This window comes from Squalius cephalus, assembly GCF_949319135.1.
Source record: "Squalius cephalus genome assembly, chromosome: 20".
Lineage (NCBI taxonomy): Eukaryota > Metazoa > Chordata > Actinopteri > Cypriniformes > Leuciscidae > Squalius > Squalius cephalus.
In genome coordinates this window covers 3,583,290-3,609,079 of record NC_137141.1, presented here as the reverse complement: position 1 = coordinate 3,609,079, position 25,790 = coordinate 3,583,290, and the positions used below count along the sequence as shown (strand labels likewise).

General features: G+C 37.5%; 1 protein-coding gene across 1 annotated transcript; it reads right to left on the bottom strand.

The window, feature by feature from the left end:
* Positions 1–9,604: 9,604 nt before the first annotated feature.
* On the bottom strand, positions 9,605–24,166 carry LOC307148021 (zinc-binding protein A33-like). Its single transcript, XM_079853198.1, has 6 exons — positions 23,496–24,166; positions 17,249–17,344; positions 16,814–17,032; positions 16,714–16,736; positions 16,514–16,632; positions 9,605–11,085 (listed from the first exon to the last, which is right to left on the bottom strand). Exons 1-6 carry the CDS (start codon positions 23,895–23,897, stop codon positions 10,574–10,576), a joined length of 1,371 nt encoding a protein of 456 aa, XP_079709324.1. The 5' UTR covers positions 23,898–24,166; the 3' UTR covers positions 9,605–10,573.
* Between the last annotated feature and the right edge of the window lie 1,624 nt (positions 24,167–25,790).

Sequence of the window (25,790 nt, the reverse complement as noted above, 5' to 3'; positions counted from 1 at the left end):
GCCCTCCAAATAATTGAATTCAGGTGTTTAAACCACTTCCATGGCCACAGTTGTATAAAAATCAAGCACCTGGGCCTTCATTTTACTATTGCATGCATTAAATACATACTATATGCAATAAATGTAATAAAAAAGAACAATAACATTAATTTGTAAGGCCATGTCACACAGGAATGTGACAGGGCCTGATGTGACAGGGCCTGACGGTTGGCCATTTTAAACTGCAATTACTCAGCCTGCTAGCATGCTAGCATAAAAACTGTTAACATGCAAGCAAGGAATTTCAGTAACCTTTTTAGACATGTTTTGGATTTAAAACATTTTCTGGAATATTTTACCGTGACAGGGCCTGACCCTTTAGCTCGTCTTCCTAAAAAAAACATACAAAAACAAGCTTAAAATCATACAATTCAATGACAGAATTCATCCTTGATCAATGTACGCTTCACCTGGGTCAAATGATGTCACTTCCTCTGAGTGATACCCTTAAAAGCGTATTTCACACATTTTATGTAGAGTTTTATGTAAACGTGACAGGACTGACCAAAACATGGGGACAGTTGTAAAATAGAATTTATTTGTAGAATTTATATATAATTTCATGTTTTTGATCAGTTGATGTGAATGATAACAGCTTAAACTTGTTATTGATGGAGTTTTTTTTCTTCTAAATAACAGTTTGTAGCATATTAAAACTATGAAAACTGTAGCTCCAATTTGGCTGAGGACAAGGACATTGACAGGATTTGTAATTTTCAAAAGTGTTTTTAATAAAGAAAAAAATATCTGAGAACCTAATGCAGGGGTGGGCAAACTTTTTGGCTCAAGGGCCACACAGGGTTTTAAAATTTGACAGAGGGCCGGCCCAGTAGCAGATTATGAAACACGATCTCATGAAAGTGCGTATCTATACCACGAATTTGATTTATCGTGCCATTTATACGGCAAAAATGTTTTTTTGTTTTTTTGTTTTTTTTTTTTTTGCGTGCATATACGCACTGTAAACCTTGGTTAGGATTAGGGGTCTGGAGTGCGTGCCTATTACACGCCATAAAGTGCGTATCATAAGCACTACAAATACAATTCGTGTTATTCGCACTTTCATAAGATCGGGCTGAGCAAACACATTTGTGGCAACGTCTGCACAGACTGCACGAAATTGACTGTGGGAATGTGAGAGACGACATTCTGACAATACATTTTTTTATACTAGATATCCCCCATTTAGCATGTTATGTTTTGAGGTTAATTTTTAATTAGTCAGATGTTAGATAATTATAGCCTATACTTTTTAAATATTGTTTATCCTTATTATTATTTAATGGGACTAACAGTAAATTAGAAACAAAACACCTGCAAGTGTAACTTACACTTAGAAGAGTAAAAATGACAGAAGGTTAATTCAACTTTATTAAAACTGCATATGGCAATCAATTTGCACTTCCAAAAGTCATACATTTGTAAAATAAACGAATATACAAATTTATTTTAAGTATAATAAAATAAAACATAAAAAGCAAAGGCAGATCAGAACATTTAATGAACAAAACCGGGTTCTGTACATGGCAGACAGGGGAGCGTAGTCGAAAGCCGGGCGATAAAGGTCGGTAAACGGAATCAGTCAGGATACATCCACAAATCCAGAGGAGCAAAGAAACTAAATAGCAGACAAATCAAAGGAAAAACTAAACAGGTGTGCAAGCGGTTACCAAACTTTTTTTTTTCTCTGTGAGTTTCCAAAAAAGGAAAAAACATTAACGTGCAACAAGTCTATGCGCTAAGGCGCTGTCTGTTTGGTTTCCATGGTGACGCGTCATTGCTTGTTACGTGACACACACACCGCAGCCACAACAGCGCTGAATGAACGATGATCTGCTTTTATGTAATTTTTCCTTTTTTACATTTGTTAGCTATGGCATGAAATATCTGATATTCCGATTGTCATATATATGCAACGCAATATATATATATAACGCAAAGTTTTGCAAGAAAAAGGCAAAATGAACGCGATCTTAAGACAATTTTTTAAATACTCGACGGGCCGGATTAAACAGTATGTGGCCCGCGGGCCGTAGTTTGCCCACCCCTGCCCTAATGAATGACATATTCCTTTACAGAACAACTCACAGAAATAAACTATGAGCCAGTTTTAGAAATTTTTGAATGAAATACTTTTTTATTCACTGTAACAATTCAAGGACAGATAATTTTCTGGTCCCATATAATGCTGAGTGAGTTTGCTGGACGCTTCAGTGAATGATGAGATATTTTGCTAAATAAAATTATCCTGTCAGAAGAATTGCACGATAACTAGAGTAGAAGATGTAGTCGACCATGGCCGCCCCGTCTGAGTTCAGTGTGGAGAAAAATGATTAACCCATTTAATCCCACCGGTCACAATAGTGACCGTAAAAAAATGTTTCATTTCTAAGGCTATAAAAATGTTACTGAATGATCTATCAATGCATTTCCAGCAGATATTGAAATAATAAAGGGTCTCAATGAAATATGTGCAGTGTCGCATGTTTACTGTAAATTGTCACATGACCAGAGCTGTTTACTTCCTGTTTGCGCCAAGAGAAGAGGATGGCAGCAAGAAAGCTCCCAAAGAAAAGGTTATTAAAGTATGTTAACATAAAGATAGGACATAGATTTTTGGTACACATCATGTTTAAGGTGTCTAGTATTGATATATGCATTTGCAATTACTCAACTTTGTTTAATGTGGTCATAGAACTCACAAACATGTCAACGGCAACAATAGTGACCGGTGGGATAACCCATTGTATCTACATACTAATACACATAGGCTAACTGTTCTACCTTACTTTCTGCTGCTACCTAACTTTCTACCTAATTTTACACACAGACACTATCCCGTGGCCTCGAGACACTATCCCGTGGCCTCGAGACACTATACCGTGGCCTCGAGACACTATCCCGCTATCCCGTGGCCTCGAGACACTATCCCGTGGCCTCGAGACACTATCCCGTGGCCTCGAGACACTATCCCGTGGCCCGAGACACTATCCCGTGGCCTCGAGACACTATCCCGTGGCCTCCAGACACTGTCCCGTGGCCTCCAGACACTGTCCCGTGGCCTCCAGACACTATCCCGTGGCCTCCAGACACTATCCCGTGGCCTCCAGACACTATCCCGTGGCCTCCAGACACTATCCCGTGGCCTGCAGACGCCTGCAGACACTGTCCCGTGGCCTCCAGACACTATCCCGTGGCCTCCAGACACTATCCCGTGGCCTCCAGACACTATCCCGTGGCCTCCAGACACTATCCCGTGGCCTCCAGACACTATCCCGTGGCCTCCAGACACTATCCCGTGGCCTCCAGACACTATCCCGTGGCCTCCAGACACTATCCCGTGGCCTGCAGACGCCTGCAGACACTATCCCGTGGCCTGCAGACACTATCCCGTGGCCTCCAGACACTATCCCGTGGCCTCCAGACACTATCCCGTGGCCTCCAGACACTATCCCGTGGCCTGCAGACGCCTGCAGACACTATCCCGTGGCCTCCAGACACTATCCCGAGGCCTCCAGACACTATCCCGTGGCCTGCAGACACTATCCCGTGGCCTGCAGACACTATCCAGTGGCCTCCAGACACTATCCCGTGGCCTCCAGACACTATCCCGTGGCCTGCAGACGCCTGCAGACACTATCCCGTGGCCTCCAGACACTATCCCGTGGCCTCCAGACACTATCCCGTGGCCTGCAGACGCCTGCAGACACTATCCCGTGGCCTCCAGACACTATCCCGTGGCCTCCAGACACTATCCCGTGGCCTGCAGACGCCTGCAGACACTATCCCGTGGCCTCCAGACACTATCCCGTGGCCTCCAGACACTATCCCGTGGCCTCCAAACACTATCCCGAGGCCTCCAGACACTATCCCGTGGCCTCCAGACACTATCCCGTGGCCTCCAGACACTATCCCGTGGCCTCGATACACTATCCTGTGGCCTCGATACACTATCCCGTGGCTTCCAGACACTATCCCGTGGCCTCCAGACACTATCCCGTGGCCTCGAGACACTATCCCGTGGCCTCCAGACACATCCCGTGGCCTCCAGACACATCCCGTGGCCTCCAGACACTATCCCGTGGCCTCGAGATACTATCCCGTGGCCTCGAGATACTATCCCGTGGCCTCGAGATAGTATCCCGTGGCCTCAAGATACCATCTCGTGACCTCAAGATACAATCCCGTGGCCTCAAGATACTATCCCGTGGCCTCCAGATAGTATCCCGTGGCCTCCAGATAGTATCCCGTGGCCTCCAGATAGTATCCCGTGGCCTCAAGATACCATCTCGTGGCCTCGAGATAGTATCCCGTGGCCTCCAGATAGTATCCCGTGGCCTCCAGATAGTATCCCGTGGCCTCAAGATACCATCTCGTGACCTCAAGATACTATCCCGTGGCCTCAAGATACTATCCCGTGGCCTCAAGGATATTATAAGGATTTTATACACTCTTATGCACGCGCGCGCACACACAAACACACACACAAACAAACACACACACACCCACACACACACACACACACACACACACACACACACACACACATACACACACACACACACACAAAAACACACACACACACACACACAAACACACACACTGCACAGGTCAAATAGACCTATATTCACTCTGTCCAATGGTTGATACAACACAGTATCCCACCGGTCACAATTGTGACCGATCATAAAACACACTTTTTCACACACTTTTCCATGAAAATTTAAAAAAATTATGATTGATTGTTTCAAAGGGATACTAATGACACATGATTTGGATATTTTTGTGTCTGAGAAAAATTTGGGATTAAATGGGTTAAACACGAAAAATATTTACACGAAGTAGGCCTACCACTTGCACTTTAGGTTAATATTTCAATAATTCAACGACACATTCGCATGTGTTCTCTGATGTTGGTTAACGGAAATACAAGTAAACAGATGAAATGTTGATAGATAGATAGATAGATAGATAGATAGATAGATAGATAGATAGATAGATAGATCATGGACATCATGGACACACTCAGTTATATTCGTTTATACACACCTAAACGCTCCACTACTTATTATGTCATGTGCTGAAGTAGTATTGTAGACTTGTTGTAGATGTAGATTTTGTGAGCTGCTGGATGAGGTGTTTTGTCTAGCCAATCAGCAAAATATCTATAAAAATATACATATCTAATATACATATTTAAATCTATGATTCAATTCTGTTGAAATTAATAACACAATAAACATTTATAATATCACTAATACTGGGATTCTCTGTTCCTTGTTGTGCATGACTCTCTTCTTCTTGCCACTGTTTGAGCTGCTATACTGTGGTAATGTGGCATGACGACTCATGTCACAATATAGGCCTAATAAACATTCAATAAGCCAATGAATCTTTTTCTTTCTTTCTGAAAAATCACTGTATTTAATAATAATCTTTTCTGATTATTTCTGTGCATGACTCTCTTCTTCTACTTGCCACTGTTTGAGCTGCTGTAACACAATGGTCAATGTGGAAGAAGAGTCACGTGACAGCAGTCAAATAAAAGGATCAAATCTGACGATGGGGCTCGCATGATCCCGTTATTCCTTCTGCACCGAAAGTCCAATCGTTGATGATCCGGTTGAAAGAACTGGAAGTGGAATCAAACCAACAAGCAATACTCACAGTTTCTAATATTCTTAACACAGTCAAACTCTCTGTTATGTCTAGGTCCAGGTAATCATGAAGACAAGAAAGTTTCTCATTTCTTCAAGGTTTATTCAAACCCACAAGCAATATAACAGTGCCATTTACATGATTAGGCAACAGGTGCAACCACCTCCATTCTTACTCTACACCTTTTATAGGTATCAACATGTGGACTACAGCGCCATCTCCTGACAAGTACATAAACACAACACTCTCCTAACACACATACACAAACTCTGCACTCTATACAATACAGTTTTTCTGAATAGCTAAAACACATTTCTTGAAACTCACTTTCTCAAAACCTTGAACACAAAAAAACTAATTTTCAAGCCACATTCAGAGAACATCTGACTCTTCTGGCAAAATCAAACAATTGCCTCAAAACCATTTTATCTGCTCAAAATCAGACAATGCTCTCAGATCATACACACACGAGTCAATATTATAAACACTACAGATCATTCGTTAGACAGACATCAAAACATGGAGGCAATTTTGAGGCAATTGTTTGATTTTGCCAGAAGAGTCAGATGTTCTCTGAATGTGGCTTGAAAATGTGTTTTTTTGTGTTCAAGGTTTTGAGAAAGTGAGTTTCAAGAAATGTGTTTTAGCTTTTCAGAAAAACTGTAAAATCCCTTTGGGAAAAATGAATAAGAAAAATATTTACGGAACCAACGCCACTAAAAAGTAGCCAGGCCATTTTTTCTACTTGAACTAACATTGATGTAACCTGTTATCAGATGAGTTTATTAATATGAATTACTTTGAGTTAGTACAATAATAATAACAGAATGTAAATGATCACATGAAGCACATTTTATTTAGGCATATTTTTTTCCAAAGAAATTTAATCCGGCACTGACTGAATGTCATGTATTTATGGCATTTTACCTGTTAGAAACACATGCTCGTGTTTGTTATTTTAAGATGGGCTAGAAGTAAAGGAACACGGACCACAGTTTGGGAACCACTGCACTTTTCAACAAGATGTGTGTGTAAAGTGAGTCCAGCACTGATGCTGCATTTTATTTGCACAGAATCAAAGCTGCATCTTCACACTGCCTAACATCGACTGTACCAGAGAATGGACTTTTGACATCATTTATAGTAAGCTGTCATAACTGAATGTGTGTTATTAGTTCAGAAAGATGCATTGATGCCTTCTGACCAGCAGAGGGCCCCGGGGCCCCAAGCATTTACAATAAAGTACAGCCTAATATTCAATATTCAGCTTGCAATAGTAGTATGGAGGATCATGTTAGACACATAAGAAAAATTATGCTTTTGTAAATCATATTTATAACATTTAAGTAAAAATTATTACATAAAAGTCATGATTATGACACAGAAAGTCACAATTTAGACTTTTTAATCTTAGTATGCCATATAAATACTTAGTAGGTTATAATTTCAATTTCATTTCATAATTTCAATTTAGTTTGTCATCATTTTGACTTTTTATCTCATAATTTCACATTTTTTATCTCATAATTATCACTTAATATCATCATTTGTACTTTTTGTCTCATAATTATCACTTAATGTCATCATTTTGACTTTATCTCATAATTTCACATTTTTTATCTCATAATTATCACTTAATGTCATAATTTGTACTTTTTATCTCATCATTCTGATTTATAATTCTAACTGACTATTATGACATACCAAGTCATAGCTAATTATGAGATAAAGTCGAAATCATCATATATTAAGTAATAATTGTGACACTTAATATGTAAAAAAATTGATTAAGAGTATGTTTTTTTAATGTCATAATTAAAATTGACCAAAGCATTTTCTAATGTGGCAACTATACCACTGTTCTTGTGCAGGTCTATCATAATGTGTTGGTTTGCAGAAGCTGATGATTAACAGTATCACGTGCTAGAGTTTCTTTCTCGTGCCACTCGGAGTGATGATGATGATGATGATGATGATGATGATGATGATGATGAGTCTGAAGCTCACGCGCATGAATCAGTGACAGAAGTAGAGTTGTTTCAGGAGGGATGTATGATTCTGTCTTCAACTTTGAAACAAAGTGTGTCCACAGTGGAGGATTAAGACTCTTTGGCCACTGACACCTAGAGTGCCATAAAGTCTTGGTTAAAGCGTTATAAACCATGAACCGAAGCTGCAAAAACAAACAAGTCACAAATGTCCGGATATTAAATCTGTGACGCTCAGAGTTTTGTGTTGAAGTGGCTTGAATCACTCATGCTTCATAAACTCTACTGGAAGCCTAAAACTACACTCAAAAATGTAATGTTTTTGATTTACGCATTTCAAATAATAGTAAAATTCCATCAAATTGAATTGAATAATCCTTATAGAATTGTAAATGAGTAAAAAAATGCAGAAAGGGAAGAGGTAAATTAATATAAAGAAAGGCAATGATCAAACTTCTGAATGTGTTTATATTTGTTTTGTTGGATAATGGTTTGAATCTTATACTGTGGACAGTGAGAAGAACTGATTATGGGATACATGAGGGTCTTTATGCACTGATGTCAGTGTTTCAAGTACTTTATAATGTGAGATACTGTTGATGTTGAAGTCAAACTCGTGCTGGTAGAAATCTAGAGAGAACTGATGAACTCTTCACTCAAATGCTCGAGAAGCTCCTCAATGTCAGCTAGAAAACACACACAGATCTCACAGAGTAAACCAAATAACACTGATTATCTTTCTCAGGGGTTTAGTTACGGTCTCTGCCGATCTTCTTCCAGATTAAAGCTCTTCAAGATGTTCTGTGATGTTTCTGGTCGATGCTCACAGAAGCTTCTGAAAGTTTCCCGTCAATAATGTGCCTCGTCACTGCAGTGCACACACACACACACACACACACACACACACACACACACACACACACCTCATTCACAAACACTGATGATGAAGCACACACACCGCCTGATGAGGGGAGATAAAAGCATTAATAGAAACACCTGACACTGCACAACTTACACTTTCATATGCAAACTTACAACTTGTAATAATGGCATCATTTAACCCAAACTCATCATATTGGTGGATTATTACTCTAATATCATGCTATCTCTGAGACCTGGCCGTCAAGTACTTTTATTGTCTCTCTAAATAAATTATAGACCCATCTTATACGTGTTGTTTTCCACATTATCCACTATTGTTCACTTCTTCCTAAAAATACGGAGTGATTGATCACGGCAGTCAGAAGAGAAAGAAAAGTCAAAATTACTTGAAAACAGCCTTATTAGAATCACCCGCACAAATGCTATATTTTTATTACTTGTATTAAATTAAAATAAAAAAATAAGTTTAATATAACAATTATAGCATTTAAATGTAAATCAAATAAAAATAAATGTAAATATAAAAAAATGATCCTGAACATTCAGCTTTGCATCACAGAAAATAAATGATAATTTAAAGTATAATAAATTGAAAACCAATTATTTTAAATTGTAATAATATATCACAATATTACATTTTTTTTCTGTATTTTTGATCAAATAAATGCAGGCTTGATGAGCAGAAGAAACTTCTTTCAAAAACATTAAAAATAGTAATGTGTCCAAACTTTTGGCTTGTACTGTAAATTGCAGTGTTAGTGTTTCTTTGCATAGGCCTATGATTTTTTTTTTTTCAACAAATGATCAGAAATACATTACAATAAAATACTAACATTGTAAACGACTTAAGAATTACATAAAATTCAGTAACCAATTATTTGGAGCAAACTGTCATCACTCAAATGTGTGTAAGAGAGCTCTTGAGTGTGTGTTGATTTTAGAACAAATCCAAGATAATAAAACATTAGTGAATGTCAGAATCTTCGTAAAAAGTGCTTAAGTGGGGTTTAAGAACACATTTCTTCGTAAGAACGGTTGGTAAATGAGGACCAATTTTATTTATTTTTCACTATATTATAAAATTTCTATAAAGAAATTTATTGTTTATGTATGAATAATAAAACAAACACTTGTGTGTTAAACTGCAAGCATAAGGTTAGGAGGAAAACTACACACTAAAAACTCCTGGGTCAAAAATAAAATGGGTTGAAGAAATAACCCAGGAGTTTTTAGTGTGTATATATAGAAATAAATGATATAAATGAAAAGAGCCTTAAGATAAATAAGGTTTTGAGATGCAAATTATCTTCACATTCATTTAAAATTGCCCTGTGACATCCATCCTATGACGTGACTGAAGACAGAAAGATAAAGGAACAAGAGAAAAAGCTCATATGACGGTGTTGAAGACAGAAAAAGACATTTCCACAATGAAATACACATTAATTTCATGTACATTAAATGATTTTACATTAGGGACGTCTCTACAATTATTAACCCAGAAAAACAAACCAAAACTATGCTTGACACACTTGAGTTTCACAATTCCTAATTAATGATTAACCATTAAAGAGTTTCAAGCTCTTAACCAGCGAGATTCTTAATCATTTCAGACAGAACCTTTATCGTTCTCCACGTAGATCATAAACCACTGAAATCTGTTGAGAAATCCTTTACATCCCTGTACTGAAGTGAGCAAATGATCATTTAAACTGAAATAAACAATTATTCACAAATTCATTGAAACTGTGCATGTGTAGAATTAGACTAATATAATAATGTGAAAATGAGCAAAGTGACAAACTTCACTGTTGTTTATTGATCTGTTAAAGCAACATGAGAGTGTGTGTGTTGCTGTAGTGCTGGATATCAGTCATGTGATCATCACGGCCCAATCACAGCCACCGCACTGATACTCAGATCAACAGCACTCTTACTCATGAGATATGGAGTAAATACTGGAGACATGATGAAAGCAGGAAGATCCAGATCTACAGGAGTGACGTTTACTGACTATTGACCGGTAAGATCCTCAGAGAGCCATAACACCAGAAGATTGGAAAGAGTGTGTGAGTGAAGGTGGTTGTGAATGTGTGTAGATGTGTGTTAGTTACAGGATCAGAGAATGACACCCTTCCTCCGTCATAGTCCAGATTCACTCTCACACGATCAAGCTTCTGTTTAACAGGAAAACCAGAATATATAGACCATCTAAGCATCAAACCTCCAGTCGATCCGTACGACACACTCCAGACATCAGTGTTGAAGAAAACACGTCCCTTCCTCTGGTTTGATGCTGAAGTTACTCCAAGAGTCCAGTGTTTACACTCTTTAACCTCCACATCCCAGCAGTGTGTCCCTGAGTTAAAACCCTCTGAACCCAGAACACACAGACTCTGGTCAAATCTCTCTGGATTATCAGGAAGAGTTTGATAGTTCCGGCTGTTTCTCACACTGGTCAGATCATCAGACAGGACGAGAGATGGATGAGCAGTGTTTGGATCCAGAATCACAGGAGCTGATGAGACACAATCAACAGAAGCTTTTATTCTGATCTTCATATAATGATCGACAGTGAACCCAACACAGATTATTATGAATTATGACACTCGTCCTGTTGATCAAACACATTTTCCTCTGATCACTGTCAGTGCTGTTATTAGTTTCACACTCGTTTTATCATCAGCGTTTAACGGCATCAACTACAAACATTAAATATGGGATTCAGACATTTGTGTCCATCAGGAGAAACTGATCCTTTGGGAAATTTAAATAACAATAAATCAATGAGATGTTGAGATTTCTGCTGTAGATGAAGAACTGTAAGTGTGTGTGTGATCTTCATCTGATCATCTTCAGTTTATTGGCTCTTATCCTCCTTATTCTCGGGGCGCTACTGTAGGTGTAACAGGGTGTGTTCCCACATGTTTTAGTTCCCAAGCACTCTAACAAGAGGATTAGCGTACCGCTAGCATAGACTGTTTATGACCGTTACCATGGAAACCTCCGGTTCAGTGACAGGAAGTCACGCCCATAATTCACGCAAGGAAAGGGAATCATGGGAGCTAGAAATAAGGTGCCCTTACGAAAAAGAAGTTTATTCAAGTGTTCTATTAGTATACTTCTTTTAAACTAAAAATAAGAAACTATACTTTCAGTCTACTTTTTATATACTTCTCAGAAATATACTTCAAATTGCACTTAAGTGTACTTGACTTATACTGACAGAAAAGTCTAAGTATATTTGGCCTATACTTGTTGATCGAGATATACTTAAAAGTATAATTAAGTATTCTAAGTATTCTTGGCTTGTGCTTGTGTTTACTATTTTGATTTAGTAGCTTATTAAATACTTTTTAAAAAAAACAACATAATATTACATACCGTCTTATAAACTAACATGTTCAGACTTATATAGTAACAAACTTTCGGGTGGAATAGCTTATAGAGTAAATAAAATAAGCATGGAAAATAAGTTTATTCAAGTGTTCTACTAGTATACTTCTTTTCATCTAAAAAGAACAAGTCTACATTTTAAATACTCTCAAAAATATACTTAATTACACTTAAGTGTACTTGACATACTGAGAGAAAAGTCCAAGTATATTTGGCCTATACTTGTACTCAATCTTTTGATCGAGATATAGGCTACTTAAAATTTTAATTATTCAAAGTATACTTGGCTTATAGTTGTGTTAACTCTTTTGATCGAGTAGCCTATTAAATATACTTTTTTTACATCGTTTTTTATATACAGTCTTATATCTTACTTTGTTTGAAAATATTGATTAAAATGTTGATATAAAACAGATATGTTTCTAATTCTGCGTATCTGAATTTTTGTGTAGGCTAGTTCACTGGTAGTGTACATATTTACTTTAATTAAACTTTTCCCCACCATTGACTGAATTTTCCAGCTATCCATGTTTTCACTGGTATACGGTAGGGGGCGCTATGACACATCTTCTAGTACAGAATCTCTGGATCAAAACACAGGAGAAGAAGAAGCTGAACCATGTGATAGAAGATTGCTCACTCAAATGTAAAATAATGTGATCATCAAACATTAAACAGCTTGTAAATCAAAACTGCTTAATGTTTCCAAATGAAATGAAGCGTAGGCCTAACCCATGAAGAGAAAACGACTGTGAAGCTTTGGGGGTGTCGGACTCGATCTACTCCACCTGTGTTTTGATCATCGTTCTGGATCTGATCAAGGCGTAGTCTTTGACAAAAATGTGCTTTTCTCAACTATTTTCTCATCATTTTAACAAAATGTTGTCTTTCTTTATGAAACTTACTGACATTCGAGTGTTGATAAAAAAGGATGCATGAAGCTAATAAAATGTTTTTTAAAATTAAAGTAGAGTTAAAGGTATTTTTCAAGTATAAAAAATAACATTTGAACATAGTAGTATACTGTAGGCCTACTGCAAGTGCAAAAATTGTATATAAATAGTAAACTATAAGTATAATGTTAAGTTCACTTAAAGAAAACTACTAGTTTAGTAGTTTTATACTACAAGTTTACTGAGAGTACACTAAGAGTAAAAAGAATATATAAAAGGTAAACTATAAGTATAATGTTAAGTTCACTTAAAGAAAACTACTAGTTTAGTAGTTTTATACTACAAGTTTTCTTTAAGTGAACTTAACATCATACTTATAGTTTACCTTTTATATATTCTTTTTACTCTTAGTGTACTCTCAGTAAACTTGTAGTATAAAACTACTAAACTAGTAGTTTACTGAGAGTATACTTCAAAGTTGCTACAAGTATTAAAATAGTAAACTACTAGTATACTCATAAGTTCACTTGCAGTACAAATGAGAAACATAATTATGAACTAGTTGTGCACTTAAAGTTTACTACTGTTACACTTATAGTACACTTAAACATATACTTTTATATACTTCAAGTGGGCCAATTTAGTCCCAAGCGGTATTAAAATAGTACACTTACAAGTTTACTACTAGTACATATTGACATTAGTATACTTACTACATAAAGTATACTTAAAAATATACTTGAACATTACTCAAGTATACTCCATAAAATGAACTTGAAGTATACTTTTTTTTCGTAAGGGTGGACAGTCTGTGTATCGTTTAAAACAGTTTATTCTTACGCTCTGTTGTGTTTGACTAACTAATTATTTTGGATTGAGAAATTATTATTATTATTCTGAGACTAAATGTTCTAGTTGTAACTCTCCTAACAACCTCCAAACTCGGACCTTCAGACTGTTCTGACTCCGGCTTTATCTCTTATAACTGATCAGACTTACAGTTTTCCTAGAAATGATCAAAACTCTGAATAATCTCATTGACTGTCTTTGACAGAATCTTCAAATGAGTCCAAACTTTTCAAACTCCCATAAAATATTCATATTAAACAGACAGAATCCCAATCGATCCCAAATCACCACGCCCACCAGGGAGGGGCAATCCAACCGTCTCCATTGACTTTGCATTGTGTATGACTTATAACAAAAAACAAAACTATGTCTAAAAGCTGCTGTGTTACAAGGTGTACAGCAAACAAGCAAACAAGCTAAAAAACCCCAGAAATAATGTTTTTATAAGCTGTCGACCCAAAAAACGAGCATTTAACAACATAAACTGGATTGTTTTCCCCCCGGTGGACGTGAGGTTTTCAGATTATGACGCGTGTCACTCATTAAGCTCAATTAAACTGCCATTATATCTAATATTTCTAATCTATCTATCTATCTATCTATCTATCTATCTATCTATCTATCTATCTATCATTTTCATTTTCATTTTCATTTTCATTTCATTTTTATTTATTTGACAGGGGCAATAGACAGTAAGAAACTGTCCCAGAATTAGCTACAGAGCAGTGCATCTGCAGTCCCTGGGCAGAAAATACCAAATCACATTACATACAAGATAATATCCCACAAGAGAAACATATACGACACATTGTCTATCAATTAACAATAAATACAGCAATATTACTACCAAAAAATCTCAATATGCATCCTATATATAAAACCTATTATAAAACCTTGACAAAACAAGAGTATTTAATGATTACAAACCTGACTCCTTTTTAACCACATTTTCAAATGCAGCTTAAACTGTGTCAAAGTATGACATTGTCTAATAACAATTGGTAAATTATTCCAGTTTTTAACAGCTCTTACAGAAAAAGCTGATTGACCAAACTCAGTTACTCTAAAATGTGCTTCACAGTCACCTCTTGATGAAGCCCTGGTTTGTCTTATGTTTTCTCTACGTGAAGCAACAAATGCTTTTAAGGGTGGAGGTGCAAGATCATTTACAATTTTATACATTAAACAACAATAATAAAATATAATAAAATTGTCAAAAGTAAAAAAATTGTGCTTTTGGATTATAAGACAATGATGGTATCTATTAGGTTTCTTGTCAAATGCCTTTAGAGCACGTTTGTATAAGGTATATAAAGGTCTGAGAGTAGATTTTCCTGATTGTGACCATGAAGTAATACAATAAGAAAAATGAGAAAAAAATCAAAGAATGCAAATAAATTCTTGCAGCTTCCAGTGAAAGTTGACTCCGTATAAATGTAAAGTTTCTAAGTTGAGGTGTCACTGTCTGCGCGGACAATTTTTTTTATATGCTTTTCAAATGTTAAGTGCATATCTAAAATAATATTTAAAATCTGACACAATTTGTAATTTTTCACCACAAACTAATATATCAGGAAGATTCTCCTCCTTCCTTTTAATTTTAAAATACATACAGGCAGTTTTCTGAACATTTAATGTTAAACAACACTGAGTAAGCCAGTCCGAAATTTTGGACATTGCGACATCTAATTTTTGTGCAACTTGTTCATTTGTTTTACCATGTACATATACAACAGTGTCATCGGAGTACATTTGAATATTTACATCCGGACAAACATGAGGTAAATCATTCAAATACAAACTAAAAAGCAAGGGCCCTAATACAGACCCCTGCGGTGCTCCCGTAAAACACTCTCTCAATGACGATATCTGCATTTCAATCCGGGTACACTGTTTCCTTGATGTAAGATAAGATTCGATCCATTTCATTGCTTCTACTGAAAAATTCAAATATAATAATTTCGACATTAAAACATTATGATTTTGTGTATCGAATGCCTTTTTCAAATCAAGGAATACTGCACCCACAACCCCACCTTTATCACCTTTGACCACACTTGCTCGATGAAATGACATACAGCCATTTCCATTGAATGCTGTTTACGAAACCCAAATTGCATAGGGCACAATAAATTATTTTGTACATTTAAGTAATTTACAATTTGCTCAATTACTACCTTTTCTAGTATTTTAGACACTACTGATAAAATTGAGATCGGCCTATAATTTTCAACTTTACTCGGATCACCTGCCTTGAAGACTGGAGTAACTAATCCAGTTTTCTAACAATTTGGAAAAATGGTCCCATTGATAAATTAACAAAATGAGAAATTGATGCTAAAAAAATATCACTATTATTTTTTTAAAATGTACAATCCAAACCATCTATATCTTTGGCATTAGAATGTTTTAAATTCTTCATAATATTCTGAATTTTAATCTCTGAAACTGTAGCTAGAAAAAATGCCGGTTTTACTGAATTTACAGAATTTAGTTCTTTATATCTAATTCCATATTTACCAGTCAAACTCTGAACTGAGTCAACAAAATAATTGTTAAATATATCAGTAATTTCATCAGGCTTATCAATTATTCTTCCTTTAAGATTTAATTCTAGACATTTACTACCTGAATTAGGGTCTTTCTTTATTAATTGATTAATAGTTTGCCATACCTTTTTACTATTACCTTTGGCCTCATTTAAAATATTAATAAAGTATTGTGCCTATCTATCTATCTATCTATCTATCTATCTAGTCATGAAGAACCTTTAACTCTCCAGCTCAGATCTCCTGCAGTCAGACTCACTGTTTTGGACGATGTCCTGCATCTTCTTCCAGACTCTGAACGGCAGGTTGCCCAAGTATCGTGGCACATGAATCAAAGCTCCAGAAGCCATCTGTGGATCCGGCTGTGAGCTCTGGACTCTGGAAGAACATTCAGGAGTCAGAAATGCAGTGGCTTTGGATCAGAACCAGAGAGACCAGAGACAGGAGCAGATCACTCACCTTTCCATTGAGACTGGAAACTCCTGCAGAACAAACACACCATTTATCATCAAGAACTCAATCAATCAACCAATGATCAACCAATGATCTGAAATCAGACCTTCAGAAAGCAGACGTCATTGGCTTTCATCATCTCCTCCATGTCTTTGATTGTGTGTGAAAGAGCTGAGATGTGTGTGTTCATCTCCTTCATCATCTGCTTCTTCTGCTCCTCTTCCTCCCTCAGTGCAGTGACTGTAGCTTCTTCTTCATCTCTGAGAAACTGATGAAGCTTCTCAAACTGCTGTTTAATCTGACGCTCTGTGTGCTCAGCTTGAGACTGAAATCACATCACATTCACTTCAATCATCTCAATCGACACACATCAACACTTCACATCATTCATATCAGAGATAAACTCGGATACCCGACATAGAACGGATCCAGAAGCAGATTGATGCTCGTCATTTACAGAAATAATCAACTATAATCCATTATATTAACTCATAACTGTATACAGTGATACTATACATGACTCTTGATTCTGTTTCCTCACCTTGATGTGTTGAACTGTTTTCTCAAACTCTCCTTTCATTTTTTCATTGCGTTTAAGTTTCTCTTGTAAGGTCTTCAGTGCTGTATTGAGCTCCTCCTAGAATTGAACAAAAAACATGAAACACAAGATTACAGTGAAGAGAAGAAGAGAAGACAATACAGTGATATGATCGTATAATGCAGTGAAAAAGTATTTATCCTCATCCTGATTTCTTCTATTTTTGTGCACATCTCATATTAAATTGATTCAGAAATTAAAACATAAAACAAAGACAACCTGCGTAAACACAAAGTACAGTTTGTAAGACAGTGTTAGTAATTAAAGCAATAAGTTTTCCAATACCAGCGTGAAAATGTATTTGCCCCTGTAGTTACTAATTCCTCAAACCTATGAAATGTATTTATAATGTGGTTCAGCCGGACTAAACACAACCAGTCCTGATTACTGAAGCCCTATTCAATCAAATCAACACTTAAATAGGACTTTTTCAACAGCATCAAGTTTGTTAAAAGGTCTTAAAGTGCCCCATATGCTTTCTCAAATATTCCCTTTCATGCAGTGTGTAATACGGCTGTTTGTGAATGTAAACGTTCTGCAAAGTTGTAAAGTGGAAAGTGCTCGATAAATAAAGTTATTGTCTCCCCAAAAGAAAGAATCGAGTCTGAACCGCCTAAACGAGTCGTCAGTAACTCCAGTCTCACTTCTGTGACCGGCATACGTAACGATGTAACACATTTGCATAATTAATGCCTATGGTCTTCATTGGCTGCCGGCAAACAACGCCGTCTTCTTCGTTCTGTGACCTCACACACACATGCACTGAACATTTCAAAAACAGACAATGAGTCAGACAATGATGGAGAGACTCAAGAAGAAGAAACAACATGTAGAAGCAACAGGACATTTCTGAATGGTTAGTTGATGAATTTATGTAGCTTATGTGGAGTTATCTTCTAGTCATTGATTAGCATATTCTGTCATGATAATCTATAAATCGTGTTCAGGGGGCGGGGTTTATGTAAATTTAAGTGTTGGTGATGTCTCTAACCCGGGAGGAATGTGGTGTAGTCTCTACCAGCCGTTTGTTTTAGTTCTTAAAAAGAGATTTCTGTAAAATAAAATATCTCCCTTTGCTTTGAACTTTGCAGATGTTGTTTAAACTCAAACAGCAACATTACACACTAACTAAAGTTAGAAAAGTGAAATCATAATCAACCACCCCTTTAATATTTGGCAAGTGTCTGTGCTGCTGTGTGTGTGTGTGTGTGTGTGTGCGTGTGTGTGTGTGTGTAATAAGCAGAGTGTACATGCGTTGTGTACCCGCCTATAGGAGGATCTTTGTTGACATCTTTGTACGCATGCGCGAGTGGTTGTGTGGCAACAAATCAAACAGTATTGCGGGCTGTAAAGACGCGACGAGCACTTTCAAGAGAGTTAGCGGGCAAAATCCACAATATATAAGCACTTTAACATCTGAAGACCGGAGGAGGTTTGGAGAGAAGCTCAAAATTTGTATTGGTGACAAAATCGAAGTTATTCAAAGCCCATATGAGATCTCTGCTGACTGTGCGTGCAACTCCCCAAACAGACGAGGCATTTATACTTGACGCAACTGTTTTGTTTTAGACTGAACACCAGACCATACAACTGATTTAGACGCGCAAACTGGGTGATGATGAGATGTACTAATATCCGTCTGCTCGGGCAGATTCGGCTCAAAGTCGTGCATCTGCGGATGCGGAGGCGCGCGCTGTTAAGCCGAATCTGCCCGAGCAGACGGATATTAGTTTTTTTTATTACCTTCGCGCTCATGCGGACGCGTCGAGTATAAACAAGGTTTTACAGCTTAGCCACTTGTTTTTTTCATATTTTTTTGCAAGTGGAAGATCTTGGTTTACATTTGGACTTGGATGTGATCTTATAGGCTTGAAAAGGTTGGTGACCACTGCATAACGCAAACCCAGTCAAACGTTTGACAGCAGTATCTTCTATTCTATGCGCCTTATAATCCGGTGCGCCCTGTATATGAAAACAGTTATAAAATAGGCCATTCATTGAAGGTGCTCCTCTGCTTATAGTGCGGAAAATACGGTAGTCTGGGTGCTGTGGATCGCGGTTTGGGACACCTGAATCAGAACGCGAAAACATATGACTCGGTTGATTTGACTCTGTTTTATTATTTTTTTTATTTTATTCAATCTTCTATAAATACATAGTCACTAAGACTTAGACCTACCATGAACAAAATGAGCCTCACAAACTCGATCAGTAACGTTAGGAATCCAGGCTTCAGAGCGTCCAGGTTAATTGCACGCAACCATTTATTTCGTTTTTCGCGATCCTTTTCGGAGGGAATTCGAAAAAACTTTTTATCAGGCCCCCAACGAGCCGTACAATCGACCACACAGCAAGAGTGAACCATCATCTTCTCTAAATCCTCCTCCAAACGTGCAAAACAATCAAATTACAGGTATCTAGCGGTGTTTCCTGCCACACGATTCCCGTGATGCAACGCGGCAAACATAAACAATGACGTCACAAAAGATCCGCCTATAGTCGCACATTACTAACTCGCTCTTTAAAGGAGCATTCGTAAGTTCTGAAATTTCTAACCGTTACTGACACCAGTGGCCGTTAGAGGAACTGCAGCCAGTCTCATGCTCGTTCTCGGTGCGCACGCTCGTAGAGCACGACCACATCAACCAGGGTTGCCGCGGCAACCACTGACGGCTCATCGAGATTCACCACTCACCAGCATAATGTTTGAGGTAAGAAAAGTTACAGGACTGTAAGGTTATTGTTTGACAGACCATATTTTAGTAAAATGCTGCAGTGCTGCTTTATATTATCAACTAAAGTCTACTTCTAAAAGTATTTTAACACAACACTGTAACACACACTCCCAGCACTCACAGACCCCTTATTTTGACTATTGTAGAGTAACGCTAAATTATATAACTGAGTTGAAGACGTTATGCTTATTTTTAGATACAGTACAATTACTATTATAGTTGTACTACTATACTATTTTGTAGAATAGCAATAACATTATGGTATTAAAGGTAAGGGAACTCTAACCTTGATGTATGAGCTTGTCATGCTTTATTTTCATTCAGAATACCACATGAAATTTTGCACTAAAAACACTTGTCATAGTAAATAATTCGTTTTTTTTTTTTTTTACACTTCCGAGGAGTGTCCGTGGGTGTCTGAGTTGTGCTGGGGGCTGGTCGCTTCTTTCCATCCGCAGAGTCCATTTGAAAACACAGATTGCCGCTGCTTACTATAATGGCTGCCGTGCTGTACGGTTGTAACAAGCGTGCCGCACAAGCCCTGAAAAGTGAAGCCAAAACGTCTCGATCGCCCCCCGGTGACTGGTCCTAGTATAGGTCATAAGCCCCTCCTCCCCGTGTTATTCAACGGGACGCGAGACCAACTAAACAATTAAATTACACTTCAAATATCTTTTTTCCAAAGGTGGTTTCTTTCATTTGCTGTCGTTTTCATCACGCTGATGTAAGTTCAAGTGTCTGTTTCAAAAATAAGTTGTTTTTTAGTTAGTTACGTGATGCGGTGGTGTAACTTCGACAGCTGTGATTGACAGGTTCTCCGAGCGAAGTAGTCACTGAAGCACCAACGCACATTTTTTTCGGGATCTTCGGAGGACTGAGGAGATTGTATTTACTTTATTTTAACAAGCCTCTTGTCGTACTGCAATCAATTTTTTAAAAAGTGTGCAGAATGCACTTTCCCTGCGAGAGTGAGGGCGGAGCGTTGATTTCGCGGCTTTACTTCCTGCTCACTACTGCGCAGGTCTGGTCCCGAAATCGCTACTGCGCAGACTCACGTTCCAATATGTCAGCGCCATATCGGGACTCTGGCGGCTTCAGTTCTCATCAATGGAAGAGAGCGAAGGGGCGTCGTCCATCTTTTTTTACAGTCTATGGGTTGTAAGCCCAAGTAGACGAGAACGCGCATGACGTCACATTTTGTGAATTTTCGCGCCGATTCGGCCCGACTCCTCCACGCACACGATTGAGCCTACAGGCAGAGGCAACCGTGGTTGTTAAGAAGGTTTCATCCAATCAGAGAGTCGTTATAGGTATGACGTCTGTCAGTGCCTAGTCAGTAAGAGACGAACGAAATATGAATGCTCCTATGCAGAAGATTAATACCTCATCTTTCCTTCAGTAGTGGTCCTATGTGAGCGAGTTAATGACAAGAATGTAAGTTGTTTATTTCCTTTTATCTTGTGATGTTATATATGCGTTTAAAGCAGATTTGTGTACTTTGAGTTATCACGAGGACGTTTTGCTTACCATCGCGGCAGCTCGCGCTAGCGCCTAAGCGCCAAAGTTCATCCTTTGTTTAATATAAGTAATGCATGAGCACTTTCATAGTGTGAGATATATCTCTGGATGGTGATTTATAAGGTTATTTGCCTATATTTGTGTAAATATTGTGTTATGTGCTGTTTCTTATATCGAGTGTATGTTACTGCCTGTAATGAAACTATAATGGCGTCTCACATAACAACTAACTCCATGTGCGTCCCTTGAACGCCACCTTGTGGATTATCTAGGAACTGCAATAACTTTAATAATGTAGCCAGTTCTATTGCCTTGGTGAATGTTATTGATTTAGCTGTATATCTAATATGATTGTTATTCTTTATTATTTTCAGACCACTTACTGTTACCACTCACTGTTACTATTCAACCTGAATCACGAGTAAACTACAAACTCTGCTTCAAACTCTGAGTCGTATGTGTTCTTACCGACACACCAGTGCGGATACAAATCCACCTACTCCAGTAAAATACAGTCTTTAATTAAACCCCCATAACAGTGGTGGACAGTCGAGATGTCATTCTTTTTATTACATCATGGTTGGCTCATACATGTACAAATGAAAACTCTATCTTAAAGATTTTTTTAAGTAAAAACCTACGCAATGCTCCTTTAAATAACAAAAAACAAAACAAACAAACAAAAAAAATACTGCATCATTGACTTTACAGCAGGTTTCAGTTGGTCAATGGCTCAGTTTATCCACCTTATTCCTGACGATCTTACTGTGTTTTGAATTATGGGTGGCACTTCCGGTTTGGGGAACTTCCATTCAAAAAGGCTGAAACTATGGTAATCATTTCGAATCATAAGGTTGCCCTAAAAATAAAGCTGATTGTCAATTTGACTGGATCGTCAATTTTCCTTCATGATTTATTTTCAGACATCATGAGAATAACTTTATACTTATTTACCTACGTATTTTAATGTGACAAGAATATCTATGGCAAGAGCTCTTTTCAGTCACAATTTATTATTTTCCTCGTGATTATTTTCTTTTTTCCCTTTGCAATCCGATGTAAAAGTATGAAAAAGGACAACATACTGCATATTTGTGGTCTGTTCTCCCGAATTTCATCTACGATATATTCCATTAATAATTCACAGGAATGCACGAAGAATCTCTCATTATTCTCCTCAAATCCTCACGTCTCTTTCCAGGTTTGTTTTCACTGGTAAATGCAATTTATAATCTGACAAAATGACGGAAATCACTTTGAAATAATATCACGTAATGCTGAAGTTAATGAACATTTTTGATTAAGGTAACAGAATTTACATAATACAGATATATATTACAACAGTGATTAACCAAAGACTCGCGCTCTTGGGGTTATTTATTTGGTCTGTTGAAATACCTTGTTGATGCTTTTACACTTTTAAATTTCCTTTTAATGTTCGATGGTTGAAGGGTGAATAGATTAATGTCATCATTGACACTTTTTTAACGTATTGCGTTCACAGAGCGAGGCTTTTTCACTGATTGTTTACAGCTTAACGGAAGTTACACCCATAATTCGCGCAAAGCGTCATGGAGCATAGGAATAAGGTGGATATCATTTCCTCAAAATAGCAACGGTCCAACAATGTGCCTGAACACACTCCTCGTTCTCAGACCAGCAGCCCATGGGCACACAGATCGGCGCAAATGCATTTGCTATTTACACAACGTGGCGGTGGACGTGAAAATGAAAACTGCGTCGGGCTGAAACTAGCAAAACACACTTGAGTCGCGCCTAGCGCTGCATTGCACAAAGTGTATGATAGGGTCGTGTGTGTGTGTGTGTGTGTGTGTGTGTGAGTGAATGTGTGTGAGTGAATGAGTGTGGGTGTTTACTACTCTCTTCATGTCACTTTCAGTTTCATTTACATGTAAAACAAGAGATATTTGTCTTACCTTATATGATGAAACCACTTCACTGATGGGTCTGACTTTGTGATTGTCGTGTTGTTGTGAAGTAATACACACTAAACACACAGGCTGTTTGTCCTGCAGACAGAAGAGTTTGAGTTTCTCACTGTGTAAACTGCAGATCTCCTCAGATCCTGATGAACGCGTCTCATTTCTCTCCTTCTGGAACGACTCGCACAAGTTTTTTAACACAAGATTATATGGAGGATTGTCTTTTGAGGATCTTCTCCTGCAGACAGGACACTCCTGAGTTTTCTTGGTTCTCCAGAACTGTTGAAGACACTCTTTACAGACACTGTGACTACATGATAAAACAACAGGAGCCTTGAAGATGTCACAGCACACGGGACAAGAAAGCTCTTCAGCAGAGACATTTAGTGAAGCCATTTTCACCGTTTGAGCTCCAGCAACACGAAGCAAAGAGGCCACTGACACCAATAGACAAGACAAGGCAGGTTACTTTTGATCAGACGATTTTGCCGGGTCTTCAGCCCCGAATGTATTTTCAAAAGTTGACTGACAAATATGAAACCGGACAATAGCCTGTAAAGCCCCAGTAAACAATCTCACAGCAATAAAAACAAAAATAATAATAATAATGCAGTCAGCACCGCCGCACAGTCCTCTGTCAGATGAGATGTTTTCAGGCTATATGCAGGGGCGTTTCTAGGTTTTAAAAACATCAGGGGCTGAGCCCGAAACGTCAGCGGCTGGGGTTATAAGATAACATGATTAATTCAGCCCTGGCACTGTAGCCACACCAGCCCACGAAGTTGGTTTCAGCAACTTTTTTCTTTCTTGAGTTAATGGCACTAATCAAAGAAGAAAACAAACTTTTTCTAACTTCTAACTTTTAAAAAGAAAAAATTTGCTGAAACCAATCTTTAATGCTAATATATAAATTGCTCATTTGCCTCTGGACACAAAAAGATTGCACTGGTGTTTGATGGAAATGTAACATCTATGCAAAATAATCCTTGCACGATTTCTCATTTAAGGCCATTCCTGTATGGAATATGTGACTGTGTATTGTCAACAATAAGCAGAAACATTCTGCATTTCCATTTTGTACTGTGGATCATTCATTACAACATTTATCCTCATTCTCATGGTTATACGAATCTGTTATCTGCTTGACAAATAATTTATGCTACTGCCCACTGACATGCTTTTAAAGCTATTGTTATCCAAATTTTTTGGCCTTCAAACACCTTAAAATGCATATATGTAGGTCCGAGAAATTCAAATTTTAGAACCCCCCTAATACCTCACATTTCAATGCACGTGTTTGTGTGGTAATGTGGGCTTGTGTGGCTACAGTGCCAGGGCTGAATTTATGACCCAGTCTGCCCCCTGCATATGGCCTACAATATTATTCTCTGTATCGAATCATGTTATCTTATAACCCCAGACCCTGACGTTTCGGGCTCAGCCCCTGATGTTTTTAAAACCTAGAAACGCCCCTGCTTTTGATATGCAAATAGTGATATGATATGAAACATAGTCTCAGCTTTCAAATTCTGTCAATTTTATTATGAAATTTAAACAATAAATACCGCTTTGGCGCTCTTTAATATGGCGTGACAGATCGCCGTAGCACCTCGGTTCAAGCGACACGTGAACTGATCTAAAGCTCTTCTTTAGTTAGTAAATAAATTCGAATGAATTACAACTTGCTGAAATGTATCATGTCTCATGTAATCACTCAATCATTGCTTCAACTACAGAAATAGGTCAATAAAACAACTGGAGAATAATGTCACGTAACGTAACATTTACCTCAGAAAAGCCATGACCACAGCATATAGCTAGAAAAATTAACTTGGCCAATAGAAAGGAGTATTTTTGCTAAATATATGCACAATATTACATATCATAATTTTACTCATATCATTAAAAATATTAAAACGTTATTATTATAAAAAACATGTTATATTTGAGTTGTTAATTTCAACCTTTAATAATAATATCAACTCCCTGTATGTTTACAGCATTAGTGAGAGATTTTTCCTTGAGAAAAATGAACATGTAGCTATATACGGTACCTGATATTTATCCAAATTAATTGATGTAAACATTGTTACATGTTGTTACTAAACTTAATGAAATTCTGTTTGGTCAGCAAATTGTTTGAGAATAACAATACACTTGTGATGCAAGTTTGATTTATATTCATAGGCTGCCTGCTGAACATGTTTGAGCTCTTATATTTCTGAACTCTCAAAATTCAGATTAATGCATTAAAATGTAGAAAATATCTTGCCCCCAAATCTAGAAGAA